The 15,623-nt window shown below is 42.3% G+C and overlaps 1 protein-coding gene across 3 annotated transcripts in view; it reads right to left on the bottom strand.

The window, feature by feature from the left end:
* Positions 1-15,623, bottom strand: part of ASPH (aspartate beta-hydroxylase) — a 303,702-nt gene that overhangs the window by 40,291 nt on the left and 247,788 nt on the right. For all 3 annotated transcript variants that reach the window (XM_073583934.1, XM_073583936.1, XM_073583935.1), the window contains 2 exons: positions 12,938-13,027; positions 11,006-11,143 (listed from right to left, as the gene is read on the bottom strand). In XM_073583934.1, coding sequence (XP_073440035.1) covers positions 11,006-11,143; positions 12,938-13,027 — 228 coding nt within the window. The remainder of the gene's footprint in view (positions 1-11,005; positions 11,144-12,937; positions 13,028-15,623) is intronic.

Below are 15,623 nucleotides of genomic sequence, written 5' to 3'. Positions count from 1 at the left end.
AGCTCCAGAAGATATGCGTTAAACTTCCGGTAGCTTGACAATTTCTCCAGCATAAGGGGGAGTTTGTATTTTGAATTTTATGTAGTTTAAGAGGGGTGTAATACCAACGAGTATATGTTTTGTTGTGGGTTTCTACAAGAGATTAACTAGGGATGAAGGAGTAGATAGACTTAAAAGTTGTGTGTAGGAGGTCAGTTGTGATGTTAGTGTTCAATTCCATTTCCAAAGCTTTTAGGTTAGGGGTGTGTGAAAAGTAAGTATCCTGGTTGAGGTTCTGATATATGTGGCTAGTTTTCCAGAAGAGGAGAGTTCTGGGATATTTGAACATCTGCTGAAGGTTTTGTGGAAGAAAAAAGTTAAGTTTATGAGGTCTTGGATTTTCTTCCATGTCGTCTCTTCTGAATTGTCAAGCTTGAATTTCTCTCTAATAAGTTGGAAGGGAATGAGTTTGTTATTCACGTCGATTATATCTGATATATAATGAATGCCTTGTAGTCTCCATGAGTTAAGTTTAATTCTTGTAGATAAAAATTCAAAAATACCTATATCTATCCAAGTAGGAGAGTCCACGGGAAAAGATTTAAGAGAGAATTTCAATAGAGCTTTCCAAGAGAGAATTGCGGATTTGACTATGATTTCCTCCGGTAGTTTCTTAGTTTTGTCGCATAAGTAAGAGAGAGTGAATAGACTGAGTGTACCTTTGGATTTTGTAGGATCTTCTAGCATTAGCCATGTTGGTCCGTCCTTTTCTGTCCACCAGTCTTGAAAAGTTTAATTAGTGTGGCATGGTGGTAGGCGGTTAGGTTTGGAAGGGAGAGTCCAACTCATTTTTTGTTCTTCTCTAAAATCGACCTAGCTACTCTAGGTTTTTGTTTTGCCCAGATGAAGGAAATTAGTTGAGATTGGAGTTTTTGTAACCATCTCTTCGGTATGGATATGGGGATAGATCTAAAGATGTATAGAAGTTTTGGTAGAAGGGACATTTTGTAGGCTGTAATTCTACCTAGCCATGAAATTTCTAGCTTTGCCAGATGTTGGGTGTTAATCTGCAATGTTTTAAAGATATTGTTAATATTAGTATCTACAATGGATGTAAGAGGTCTGGTGAGTTTAATACCTAGATATTCGATATTGTCATTGTCCCAGATCAGTTTAAACTCTGATTTTAAGATTTTTAGAGTTAGTCGGTTGAAATGTAGGATTTGGGTTTTAGTCAAGTTTATCTTGTAATAAGAAGAAGTGGAGAAGAGTTTAATTGTGTCTAGTAGGTTTCTGATTGAATCCAGTGGGTTAGAAATTGTAATGAGGATATCGACTGCGAATAGGGAGATTTTATATTGTTTTTGTCGAGCAAGAATTCCATTAATTAAAGAGTTCGATCAAATTTTTTCTGCTAGGGGTTCTATGTAAAGATTGAAGAGGGTGGGGGATAGAGGGCATCCTTGTATTGTGCCATTGGTAAGTATGATTTTATCTGAAAGGACATTATTGGTCATGATTTTAGCTGAGGGATTGGAGTAGAGAGATGCGATGGAGTTGTAAATGTTACCTTCAAATCCAAATTTTTTAAGAGTTTGGAAAAGATAGCCCCAATGGACTCTGTCGAACACTTTTTCAGCGTCGACTATATATATATATATATATATATATATATATTTATATATTACACATACCGTATATTCGCATGAAGAATGGGGATCAGTCACTTCGCCAGTTTACGGCTTTCAAAAACTGTAGTGGTTAAAAGAAGCTCAAAAAGACTGAGCATATGCACAACAAGTTGTTTTGACATTGCTGTGCATATGTTCATTAATGTTAACATTTTTTATGAGCTTTTTCAGGCAGAATCTATGTGAACAAGATGCCGTAATTACATACCCTTAAGGGCTTATTTACACATCATTAACTGGTCAGTATTCTGCGTCAGTGTTCACAAGCTAAAACCGGGAGTGTAACTTGCAGTAAAAAACTGTAATTTAGAAATGTACACCTGTTCTGTATTTTGGAATCCCTCCCAGTTTAGTAAACCAAGGACCCTTACAACAACTTCTAGATACAGATATGCATAAAAACAACCTTTAATGAAGCCTAAATAGTAGACAAAACAACCACATAAACAACAAGCAACCGTGTCACCTATTACACCCTACTATGGGGTACTGATATGAAAGCTGCCTAACAACGGAGGTTGGCACCCTAAACACAATCGAGATTGGCGCCCTCGTTCCACGATGGCTGAACCCTAAAGCTCCTAAATAGCCCTGAATAAGTGCCACATTTGGTCAACCAATTATTCAGAAAAGGAGTGCCAGATAGGAAGCTCAATAGGCCACAAAGAGAAAAAGTGCAAAAATAGTGCAAAAAAGACAAGACATAAAGTGACAAGTGCATTAGAGTATCTCACTATCTGTCCCCTATAACTGTATACCTTCCTGTCAGTGGAGGTTGGCACCCTACTGGTCAGCGGAATGGCGCCCCCGCTCCACGACGGCTCACCCTGGGAATACCCTGATATGGCTATACATTCACCACTGGGTGGCACAAATAAGCATATGGAAGGAGAAAAAAGACAACTGATCCATTAAAACATTAATATCAATATAACCAACAATATTGATAACAAATAGAGGGATACTCAGATTTTTTGATGTAAGATAGGCAAAAACCTCAACTTGTTTCTCCCAACAGGATCATCAGGAGGTGGATAGATGGATATTATGTGGAAAAAAAAGGTCAAACAGCCCCTATATATATAGTCATGTCAGGATAATGAAAAGGGCCCACTTCCTGTGCACTAAAGAGGGCCCACCTCTCACACACCTGTAAGCCTAATAAAATCATTCATGACCAACTCCGTTTCATATTGGATAACCAAATATCAAATGCTGCCATATGTCCCGCATAAAACACACCTGTGCCTCCTCTCCTGCACAATGAGCCAGCGTGCGCTCCACATGCCGCGCTGTAAATGGCGTGCGTTCCACAGGGCTCATAATCCTTCCTGCTCTGGGCGGCGCATGCGTGGTATGGATGAAAGAGGGCGTAGGGACAAAAACGTCATGACAGAAGATACCGCCGTGTCATGGCGATGCCCTGGCACGCGTTCCACTAACACTTCCTGTTCAGGATGGCACATGCGCAGTGTGGAGGAAAGGATGAGCACAAGAGATAGACCATACATTATGTTGAAACATGCGGCGCTGTCATGACAACGCTTAAATTTAATGCAGACATCAACCTGCCACTAAACGTACATTAACATAACAAGAGGGACGTCATATTGAGATACAAAAAGGGTGGGGGAACAAGAGGCGCAATAGTGCCCTATCACTAGTGACACTACAATGTGAGTGGTGTAATGCAGTTCCACTCACCTATTCCAGTTGTGTGACCCACAACTGGCTTGAAGACATAACACAGTATCAGCTGCTTCAGGACTTCCACCGACCACTCCAACGTGGAAAAACTGCCAGAAAATATGGGAAGCAAGGTGTGCCACAGTCCGCGCTGCTGAGTCTACAAAATCACCTGGGATGCAAGATGTTGTAACAAAGTACTTCTTTATTCCTTCCTACGCGTTTCGGCGCCCTTCCTGGCACCTTCCTCAGGGATATACCAAAATTAACCCTGTTTATTGCAGATGGTTAGAAAAAGGGAATACACAATGAATAAACAGATCTCGCTGCTGTTAAAAACAAATTATTAACCTCTTGATGACTAAACATATCATATTAACATATACCTGTGCAATGGCAAGGGAGGAAGGGAAAAAGGGGATGCAAAAACCATTATCAACATCAAAGGTATAAATTGATATCCAAGGAAATCAGTTTAAATAAGAATATTGCACAATAATTCGTGGCCCCCCCCACATCAATGGGAGGAAAAATGGTCTAGCATAGCATGGCTCAAAGATTCTAACGCCTATAGGAAACAAGCATAAGATAAGCTTTCGTTTAGGCCACTCGGTACCATGGACTCCAAACGATGAATCCAGGCGCATTCTCTCTGCAACAATAACTTATCAAAATTACCCCCCTTGGGATTCCTTTTTACCACCTCAATGATACAAAACTGGACTTCTTTTATTTTACCACCATGTGTCGCATGCATATGTTTTGCCAGGGGGGTATCTCGATTATGCCTGATATCCCCAGCATGTTCCCCCACTCTGCGTCGAAATTCTCTTGAGGTTTTCCCCACATAATCATGCGGGCAACTGCACCTGGCTACATATATGACACCAGAGGTTTTGCAATTTGAAAAATCTCTGTGGTAGAATTTTTTCCCATTGTGGGAACTGCTGAAAAATCTACACACCTTCATAGATTTGCAGTTCACACAATCACCACATTTAAAAAAAACACAGGTTTTTCGGTCCAGCCACAAGCCAGTGGGTACGGATCTCTTAAAGAAACTATGCACCAGATTATCTCTGATAGACCGTCCTTTTCTAAATGTGATCATAGGACTTGGGCCTACAATTCCCTTGAGGTCTGGGTCAGATGTTAAAATATCCCAGTGTTTATTAAGGATACCTCTCACTCTCTTATTTTGACAGTCAAAGGTCCCTATAATTCTGGTCATATCCGGAGCCCCTATAGAGCGATTTATACCACTCTGTAACAACGAATTCCTGTCTCTTGAAAGTGCATGCTGATAAGACCGTTCAACAAAAGCTCTAGGGTATCCCTTGTCCAAAAACCTTCTTTTCATATCTATTGACTGATATCTGAAGGCGTCCATGTCCGAGCAATTTCTCCTCAATCTTAAAAACTGGCCCTTAGGGATGCCATGCTTCAATGCTTCGGGATGATGACTATCCCATCGAAGCAGGCTATTAGTACTTGTCGGTTTACAATAAATCTGGGAACTCAAAGAACCATCTCCTCCTTTCTTAATTAACACATCAAGGAATGGTAGAACGTTCTTATCAACTTCATATGTAAATCTCATTCCAATATCATTATTATTTAACTCATCAATGAATTGTATGAAATTGTTCTCTGTCCCCTGCCATATGACAAATACATCGTCGATAAATCTGTGCCACGTCCCTATGTGTTCTTGCCACCATTTGGGTTCATCAGAGAACACTATGGTTTCCTCCCACCAGCCCAGGAACAACCCTGCATAAGTAGGGGCACAGGGGCTGCCCATTGCGGTGCCCCTGCGCTGGTGGAAGTACTTCCTATCGAAGAGAAAAAAATTTTTGGTAAGGGTAAAATGCAATAATTCGAAGAGGAATTGATTATGCGCCCTATTATGAATAGCTTTGGTTTTGAGGAAATAATCGACCGCCTTCAGACCCAGTTCATGTGAAATGTTGCTATACAATGCCTCAACATCTATTGAGGCCAACAGAGAGTTTTCAGTGACATGGATACCTTCTAATTTCAAAAGAAGGTCAGAGGTGTCCCTTATATACGAGGGGAGGGCCAAAACAAAAGGATGAAGTAACCGATCGATATAGACACCACAGTTCTGTATCAGAGAGTCTGATCCTGATACAATTGGACGCCCCTTCAAGGGGTCCAGCCCCTTGTGTTTCTTTGGTAGGGTATAAAATGTGGCTACCAATGATTGAACAGGATATAAAAAATCAAACTCATTTTTAGAGATCAGATCATTATTTCTAAGCCTTTATGAGTATTTCTTTCAACTCGGCTTTATATTCCAAGGAGGGATCAGAGCACAAAATTTCATAAGTTTGTGAATCAGTTAAAATGCTTAAACATATCTTAAGATAGTCATCCTCCATCATAATCACGAGGTTGCCACCCTTGTTCGAGGGCTTTATTATCAAATTACTTTGATCCCTTAACTTGACAAAAGCCTCCTGCTCATCTCTTGAAAGATTACTAACAGATGGATTAGATGGAATCCTTCTGAGATCCCTCCACAAGTTTCAAAAATATATCAATACTTGAGATATCAGTTTGATACGGAAGGGAATAATAGTTTCTCTCCCAGAGGGGGCAGACGCTATAGATCATGGAGAGGAAGAGGAAAATATTTTACAAGAGGAGCACAGAGATATATCAATACTTGAGATATCAGTTTGAGGGGGCATTTTAGTGCTATTATTCCTAAGGTTGGTAAAGGGGTCCACCCCTTCGCTGGTATCATTTTCCTCCAGTAGCCCCACTAATGCCCTAAATCCCTCAAGTTCGTCCTTCTGCAGGCCCAATCATTCACATTCAGTCTGGTCATTGCAAGATAAAAATTTTTTCCATTTTAGTTTGCGGCAGAATAAATTTATATCCTTAGTCCAGGTGAAGCAATCAAATTTGTTTGTAGGAACATAATTCAACCCCTTTCTTAAGACACTATAGTCCTCCTTAGTAAGAGTATGATTTGACAGGTTAATGATTTGACTTTGATTGAGACTTACTTGGGTCTCAGATAATAACCTGTCCTGGCATTCCTCTCTAAAAAAGAGGCCAAGGAAGAGGATGAAGGAGCAGACATGGGAGGCCCATTTACAATATTTGATCCTTTCGGATTCATGTATGTCATTCCACCTCTCTGTGCTCTTGTAAAATATTTTCCTCTGCCTCTCCATGATCTATAGCGTCTGCCCCCTCTGGGAGAGAAATTATTTTCCGTTCCGTATCAAACTGATATCTCAAGTATTGATATATTTTTGAAACTTGTGGAGGGATCTCAGAAGGATTCCATCTAATCCATCTGTTAGTAATCTTTCAAGAGATGAGCAGGAGGCTTTGGTCAAATTAAGGGATCAAAGTAATTTGATAATAAAGCCCTCGAACAAGGGTGGCAACCTCGTGATTATGATGGAGGATGACTATCTTAAGATATGTTTAAGCATTTTAACTGATTCACAAACTTATGAAATTTTGTGCTCTGATCCCTCCTTGGAATATAAAGCCGAGTTGAAAGAAATACTCACAAAGGCTTAGAAATAATGATCTGATCTCTAAAAATGAGTTTGATTTTTTATATCCTGTTCAATCATTGGTAGCCACATTTTATACCCTACCAAAGATACACAAGAGGCTGGACCCCTTGAAGGGGCGTCCAATTGTATCAGGATCAGACTCTCTGATACAGAACTGTGGTGTCTATATCGATCGGTTACTTCGTCCTTTTGTTTTGGCCCTCCCCTCGTATATAAGGGACACCTCTGACCTTCTTTTGAAATTAGAAGGTATCCATGTCACTGAAAACTCTCTGTTGGCCTCAATAGATGTTGAGGCATTGTATAGCAACATTTCACATGAACTGGGTCTAAAGGCGGTCGATTATTTCCTCAAAACCAAAGCTATTCACTATAGGGCGCATAATCAATTCCTCTTCGAATTATTGCGTTTTACCCTTACCAAAAAATTTTTTCTCTTCGATAGGAAGTACTTCCACCAGCTCAGGGGCACTGCAATGGGCAGCCCCTGTGCCTCTACTTATGCAGGGTTGTTCCTGGGCTGGTGGGAGGAAACCATAGTGTTCTCTGATGAACCCAAATGGTGGCAAGAACACATAGGGACGTGGCACAGATTTATCGACGATGTATTTGTCATATGGCAGGGGACAGAGAACAATTTCATACAATTCATTGATGAGTTAAATAATAATGATATTGGAATGAGATTTACGAATGAAGTTGATAAGAACGTTCTATCATTCCTTGATGTGTTAATTAAGAAAGGAGGAGATGGTTCTTTGAGTTCCCAGATTTATCGTAAACTGACAAGTACTAATAGCCTGCTTCGATGGGATAGTCATCATCCCGAAGCATTGAAGCGTGGCATCCCTAAGGGCTAGTTTTTAAGATTGAGGGGAACTTGCTCGGACATGGACAGCTTCAGATATCAGTCAATAGATTTGAAAAGAAGGTTTTTGGACAAGGGATACCCTAGAGCTGTTGTCGAACGGTCTTATCAGCATGCACTTTCAAGAGACAGGAATTCGTTGTTACAGAGTGGTATAAATCGCCCTATAGGGGCTCCGGATATGACCAGAATTATAGGGACCTTTGACTGTCAAAATAAGAGAGTGAGAGGTATCCTTAATAAACACTGGGATATTTTAACATCTGGCCCAGACCTCAAGGGAATTGTAGGCCCAAGTCCTATGATCACATTTAGAAAAGGACGGTCTATCAGAGATAATCTGGTGCATAGTTTCTTTAAGAGATCTGTACCCACTGGCTTGTGGCTGGACCGAAAAACTTGTGGTTTTTTTTAAATGTGGTGATTGTGTGAACTGCAAATTTATGAAGGTGTGTAGATTTTTCAGCAGTTCCCACAATGGGAAGAAATTCTACCACAGAGATTTTTCAAATTGCAAAACCTCTGGTGTCATATATGTAGCCAGGTGCAGTTGCCCGCATGATTATGTGGGGAGAACCTTGAGAGAATTTTGACGCAGAGTGGGGGAACATGCTGGGGATATTAGGCATAATCGAGATGCCCCCTGGCAAAACATATGCATGAGACACATGGTGGTAAAATAGAAGAAGTCCAGTTTTGTATCATTGAGGTGGTAAAAAGGAATCCCAGGGGGGGTAATTTTGATAAGTTATTGTTGCAGAGAGAATGCGACTGGATTCATCGTTTGGAGTTCATGGTACCGAGTGGCCTAAACGAAAGCTTATCTTATGCTTGTTTCCTATAGGCATTAGAATCTTTGGGCCATGCTATGCTAGACCATTTTTCCTCCCATTGATGTGGGGGGCCACGAATTATTGTGCAATATTCTTAATTAAACTGATTTCCTTGGATATCAATTTATACCTTTGATGTTGATAATGGTTTTTGCATCCCCTTTTTCCCTTCCTCCCTTGCCATTGCACAGGTATATGTTAATATGATATGTTTAGTCATCAAGAGGGTAATAATTTGTTTTTAACAGCAGCGAGATCTGTTTATTCATTATGTATTCCCTTTTTCTAACCATCTGCAATAAACAGGGTTAATTTTGGTATATGGCACCGCCTCAGTTGTGTCCTTGATGGGGCTTGAACATGCTGGTAATGGGAGGTGTTTGCTGCCTAGTGCTGCACTTTATCATCCTGCCTATGCAGGTTTTTGGTTGGGAAGAGGAATATATTCATTAGGGGAGGAACATGACGCCCATCTCAATATGACGTCCCTCTTGTTATGTTAATGCACGTTTAGTGGCAGGTTGATGTCTGCATTAAATTTAAGTGTTGTCATGACAGCGCCACATGTTTCAACATAATGTATGGTCTATCTCTTGTGCTCATCCTTTCCTCCACACTGCGCATGTGCCATCCTGAACAGGAAGTGTCAGTGGAACGCACGCCAGGGTATCGCCATGACAGGGCGGTATCTTCTGTCATGATGTTTTTGTCCCTGCGCCCTCTTTAGACTAATATTGGCCAAATCCATTGATAATGCTGGGTTAGGACAGTCTAGTCTGTATGGGAGTTCCAGATGCATGATGTCGGGACAGTCCAATTTTGGACCTTTGGTCTTCCTGAAATAAGTGGCCATCAGAGATGTCTGGTAGCCGCTCTCTTATAAAGAACTCAGTGACAGAGTGAGCATTCCTGTGTATGGGAAAGATGCTGAGAAAGCTGCAATCCGAACAATCAGCCAACAGCTATCTATGCTGCATAGGCACAAAAAATACCATAAAGTTCCTATAGACTCCCATTCACCAGATGGAGGCCAAAAACATATTCTGTATTTTCTATCCTTTGGTCAAACATGTTTTGGTTGATCTAGTGCTCTGCAAGGAAGGAGATCGGCGTATTCATGAGCCGTAGGTTCCCCCATACAGTGCGACTGATAGATTTCTCTCTGTGCACGGTAATAAAGGGATCACTTGTGATTGTCAGCAGGGCGTGGGGTGAGCCTATATACACCAAATACATCAGACTTCGATTTGCAAGTTGTAACAAATAAAATATAGTTTTGGACAAACTTAAGCAAATCAATAAAAACAGACCCATGGTTGAAATCAGCGTGCAAATCACAACTGTCTGCTACCCCAGAGAGGTGATGGGTTCACCATAACTTACATCTCCTTGATAAAAAAAATAATGCAAGAATCCAGCAGTCCAAAACTTGGGGGTAATGTAATAACTAGGCTACATCAGCTCCATTTGATAATAGTCTAATAGTCAATCACTCGACTGCCAGTAATCAAACTTCCTTCAGATCTGGAGCCTCAATATCTAATCATCAAAGTCTTAAGCCCCCGTTACACACTGCGATATCGCTAGCAATATCGCTGTAAAGTCACCGATTTTGTGACGTTGCAGCGATATTGCTAGCGATATCGCTGCATGTGATACTTACCTCCGACCGGCTCCCCCCCTGGTTATCGCTGATCGCGCGAGAAGCTCCTGGATCATTCCTCGTCGTCCACTTCCTGCGGCGCTTCCTGCTGTGACGACGAGCGACGCGTGGAGCCGGGCGGGAAGACGCAGGATCGCAACGTCTGACAGGTAAGTAACGACCCCCGTCCCCAGCGATGTCGCTGGTGAGATCTGCCTGAGTGGCAGCTCACTAGCGACCACCTAGCGATGCACCAGCGATCCTGACCGCGTCATATCGCTAGTCGGGATCGCTGGTGCATCGCTAGGTGTAACGGTACCCTTATGCACAAAAAGGAGTCAACATATGGCACATCTTGGAAGCGTACAGGTAGCCATCTTCTGTGGTCTACTGGCCACATCATAAACCCCCTAATTCCTAATCAACCTCCATCTCACATACAACTTCCCAACCTGAGTTTTCGTCTACTTTCTTTTATACAACCTTATGTAAACTTAAACTGGTTGTGCAGTTTTTACAAGAGGAAAATCAGCAGTGTTGTGTATATACAGTAACTACTTATCATTGCTTTACACTTGGACAGAAAAGGTGCTGATACTGGACAACTGGCCCAGCAATATATGAGTCACAATTGGAATACACCTGGTACTCATGGGAGAACAGGATCTCACAGAAACGCGATAATCGATTCTGTACATGATGTCCGTTTTTTTTTACTAAAATATCCATTTAAGACTTACCCTGACTAAATCCGTGTAACCAGTTTCCCTTGCAGTCCACCATGCCTGGGCTTTTAGTCCGTCCACATTGTAAAGAGACCTTTGCCAGACAGAGGCAAAGTGGCCCCTCTTGTGTCCAAGCTCGTACCAAGTATATGCCTGATAAAAAATTGTAATATTTCAGAGTTCTAGAAATGTTAGATTTAGGGAGGAATAGAAAACAAGTAGGATTACGTCAGCATTCAAATGAATGAAGCAATTTAAAGAAGTCCAAACAAAATTTTAATTTGAAAACTGTCCTAATTACTTGCCATAATTATCAAATACTTATATGCTAATTAATTATGTAAAAATCATACAATGTGACTTTCTGTTTTTTAGGTGATGTGTACCTACAGTAAAAATTACAGACGTCTCCATTCTTTGTAGGTGGCAAAACTGGCAGTGTATCAAATACTTATTTTCCCCTGGCTAAGGGTAAAGGTATGGTAACGGTTCTTTACTGACATTTTATCACATATCATCTGTACAGTATATTCAGAGTTTTTTCTCCTTATTTATCGTGCTTACTAGTGATGAGTGAGTATACTCGTTACTTGGGTTTCACAGAGCATGCTCGGGTGTCCTCCGAGTTTTTTGGCGTGCTCTGAGAATTAGTTTTTGTCGACACAGCTGATTTGCGGCTGCTGGACAGGCTGAATACATGTGAGAAATGCCTGTTTGTTAGGGAATTCCCATACAGTTAGGTCCATATATATTTGGACAGAGACAACATTTTTCTAATTTTGGTTCTAGACATTACCACAATAAATTTTAAACAAAACAATTCAGGTGCAGTTGAAGGTCAGACTTTCAGCTTTCATTTGAGGGTATCCACATTAAAATTGGATGAAGGGTTTAGGAGTTTCAGTCATTTGTCCAATTACTTTTGGTCCCTTTTATAAACAGGGTGGCACATGTTAAGGAACTGAAACTCCTAAACCCTTCATCCAATTTTAATGTGGATACCCTCAAATGAAAGCTAAAAGTCTGAACTTCAACTGCATCTGAATTGTTTTGTTTAAAATTAATTGTGGTAATGTCTAGAACCAAAATTAGAAAAATGTTGTCTCTGTCCAAATAAATATGGACCTAACTGTATGTATTCAGGCTGTCTAGCAGCCGCAAATCATGCAGCTGTTTCGACAAACACTAAATCTCCAAGCATGCTTGGGAAAACCTGAGCAATGAGTATACTCGCTCATCACTACTAACCAGTAAGCTGTGACCTCTCACTAAATAATTCACCCAAAAATGGTTGCTGCACTGCATTCCCAGCCTCGACTTTTATTACAGGCTATAATACACAGCGCTATAATATGTGATGTAAAAGCTGCAATGAATTAATAATTATTGGAAACCCGCCTGGTCACACCTGAGGTCATGTGAGTCCTCTCTGGCTGATGCATTCTTCACATTGTGTAAATCACTGGTGGGTAATTTTCCAGATTTACATCAATGAAAATCACAATTTGTTCCAATTAGCCGTGTTCAGAAAATTAAAACAAAAATGCAACACACATTCAATTCTGATTGAATATATTGATTCATCTCTAAACGTCACCCATCTACTGGAACTAGGAGGTGTCTGCAGTAGGGCAGTCTAAAAAGGGCCTTAAGCTGGAATTATATGAAGACTTATACCTCAATTTTCCCTTGACGGTTGCAGTACACAGAAGTGCTCACAGTTGCATGAAATCTAAGGATCCTTTTGGTCTGCAGTTGTAGCTTGAAACTGTTAAAACTGTAAATTGCCCTTGTCTCCAAGAAGCCTCAGTCTTAGTAGCTGTGAAGGTGACATAACTAAATCCATCACACATTCTACTGTGAGCAGATGGTTGCTGATTATTGCCTCCAGAGAAGTGTTTCATGTTGACAGGTGCTCCCCATGTTTTGTTTTAATGAACTCCTTACCTCTTTGTCTCCAGCTCTTTGCAAAGCATCCCCCAAGTGAAAGTAAAAGCGGCCATCATCGGTGCCAGGCTCACCAGACAACAGGCCATCCTGAAATACAGATCATTGTGAACTGACACAAGAAACATCTACTCTGAAACTAATAACAAGCACAGTAACAGGATCGAAAAATAAGCACAACATGGTACACTGATTTAAGGGAATCTGTCAGCAGGTTTTTGCTACCTCATCTGACACGGATTCAAGATATGTATCACTTTGATTACTGGGAGTAGCACTCATGATGCAATCAGAGTTTTTAGATGTAACATGTAGCAAAGCTCAAGAAAGCTGACCCAGCTCAGTCCCCTGATAAGCAGCTCTCTGTGTACATTGTTTATTGATAGTAAGCTGCTTATCAGTGCTGGGGGCGCAGTTGGAACAAGATACATGAGAGAGCTAATCTTGCAGCGATAATCTACTGCTGATAAAATACTCATTGTATTGAAACAACAGTACGCAGCCTAATGTTAGGACAGCGCAGCACCCCTGTATGAGTCCCCTTCCTCCTTTCAGCAGAGACGCTGACATGGTCACTCACCTCTCCATGGTGCTCCGGTCCCCGCCGTCTCCTTCCCAGGGCCTGTGCAGAGAGCACATAGACTTCCTGGGAGAATGCTTAGAGGGCATGCTCCCTGCTTCTTAAAGGGGCTGCTTCGTGAAGAGGCCATGTGCAAACTTCTTATAATGTCCCCAGGGAATGGCTGGGAGATATTAGGTATTTAAGGCACCTTCCCCAAATGGGAGGTGCCTTAGCAACGTTTGTATCAGTGAGTTTCCTTCTACACTGTTGTACGGTCCCTTTACTTGTGCGCTCTGAATCTGATCCTGTTCATTTTGTTTAACTGACCCTGTCCTGGAGTAGCACCTTGCATTCACCTGGCTTCAAGTCTAACCTGTTGTGAACTCCCTTGCTCGGATTTCTGAGTCGAAGCTCCCTCTGCTCCCTCTGGTGGATACTGAGAGTAGTGGAGCTGGCCAGGTGGATGGACATTCTCCACCTGACGATGATAATTGGGAATCTGGGATTGCTGGCTGGGAGCATATAATGGAGCTGGCTGCTCTTGAAGGTTGCTGGTGATTTTTTCCTCTGTGTGCATTTGGAGCTCTTTTGTCCCCTGCCTGATCTACATGTTCAGCTTAGTGATTCTTTTGCTAATCCTTTGCATCTAATCTGGTTGTGTCTTTTTTTGCTTTCTGCTTTGTTGCTAGGGTTCAGCGTGCTCCCTGCTGGGGGCAGCGCTGGGTCCTGCTTCATAAATTGCAGCTTGTTCAGTCCCCTGTTATGTTAGTATCTTTTTGCTTGCTGCCAGTTTATACCAGAGTGCTGATCTAGCGGGGGTGAGATCATGTGATCTCAGGTTTTTTTGTATATCAGAAGTGTTGGACTTTTTCAGGGTTTTGTGCGTGATTGCAGACAGCATCTTTTTTTGTCCTGTCCTGTCTAGACAGTTTGGGCCCCACCGTTTGCTCAGTCTGTTCTCTGCCTGTGTTTGTGTCTCATCTTGTCTTATCGACAATATATGTTTGGGGGCTGTCTGCTCCTTTGGGGATCTGCTCTGGGGCAGTTTGGATTTCATCTTTTTGTCTTTAGGCTTGGTTGGTCCTCTGGCTGTGACGGAGCATCTAGGGCATCGTAGGAACGCTCCACGGCTACTGCTAGTTGTGCGGATAGGATCAGGGGTCTGCAATCCGCTTAGTTACCAACCTCTCTGGTCTTCTGGTGGCTTAGCCTGTTCCTGCCATCCTCCTCGGTGACCCATTCATAACACTAACCACACCATCAGGGTCTCTAGTGAAGAGCCAGGTGTTTGCTTAGTCATGGCCCTCCAGGCTCTCCCTGTACCGTGGCACAGTGGTTGTGTGGCGCCCCTGAGGCTCAGTCGCCACAGAGGTACTGCACTTTCTCCTAAGGTGTAGTGCCCCACCATCCAGGTAAGGTGGGAACTCCTTGACACACTCCAACACCTGCATCCCACACACAGAATAGTTCAGCACAGGAGCAGATTGCAGCTCAGTGCTAGTGGGTTGCAGAGCACCTTTCGTGGATCCCTGCTTCGTAACATGAGATGTGCTGGGAGGTGGGTGGAGTTAGTATAAAAAGAAGGGGAAGATAGGATTAAGTCAGTTCAGTGTTCAGTTCAGTTCGGTTCAGTTCAGTTTGAGTTGATTTCAGTGGAGACCGGGAGGTCAGGCAGTCAGAGGAGTCTGACCGCAGTTGGGAGAGAAAGGAATCACTCTGACAGGAGTGAGGATCCCTGGAAGAAGGGAAGGAGTGCTGCAGCTGCCTCAGTGACTTGAACCAGCTGGCACGGGAAAGGAAGGAGAAGGAAAGAGACGTAGAACTGTAACCTGCATTTCCATAAGAGAGAGAAGGAACAGCGCGGAACGAAGGAGTAGGAGAACAGAGAAGAGTTGTGGGTTGGAAGAGGAACCCTGTCTATAGGTTCTCAGCGCAAGGCCGGGGCCCGGTCCCCAAGGTTGTATGGACACTTATGGTTCTGCAGCAGACACCGGTGGAGTAGTTGGCTGTAAATGCACTACTCCCATCCAAGACTTGGGACACAACAGCAACACGGACAGAGAGCAGGGATCCAGGAGGTCCCTGATCAGGCTACAGCTGTCTGTCATACAAGTGAGAGTTCTA

The sequence above is a fragment of the Dendrobates tinctorius genome, unplaced genomic scaffold, assembly GCF_039654945.1.
Source record: "Dendrobates tinctorius isolate UK_male_01 unplaced genomic scaffold, ASM3965494v1 ptg000082l, whole genome shotgun sequence".
In the NCBI taxonomy this organism is placed as follows: Eukaryota; Metazoa; Chordata; class Amphibia; order Anura; family Dendrobatidae; genus Dendrobates; species Dendrobates tinctorius.
The sequence above is the reverse complement of the archived record's forward strand: the minus strand, read 5'-3'. Positions and strand labels throughout refer to the sequence as shown.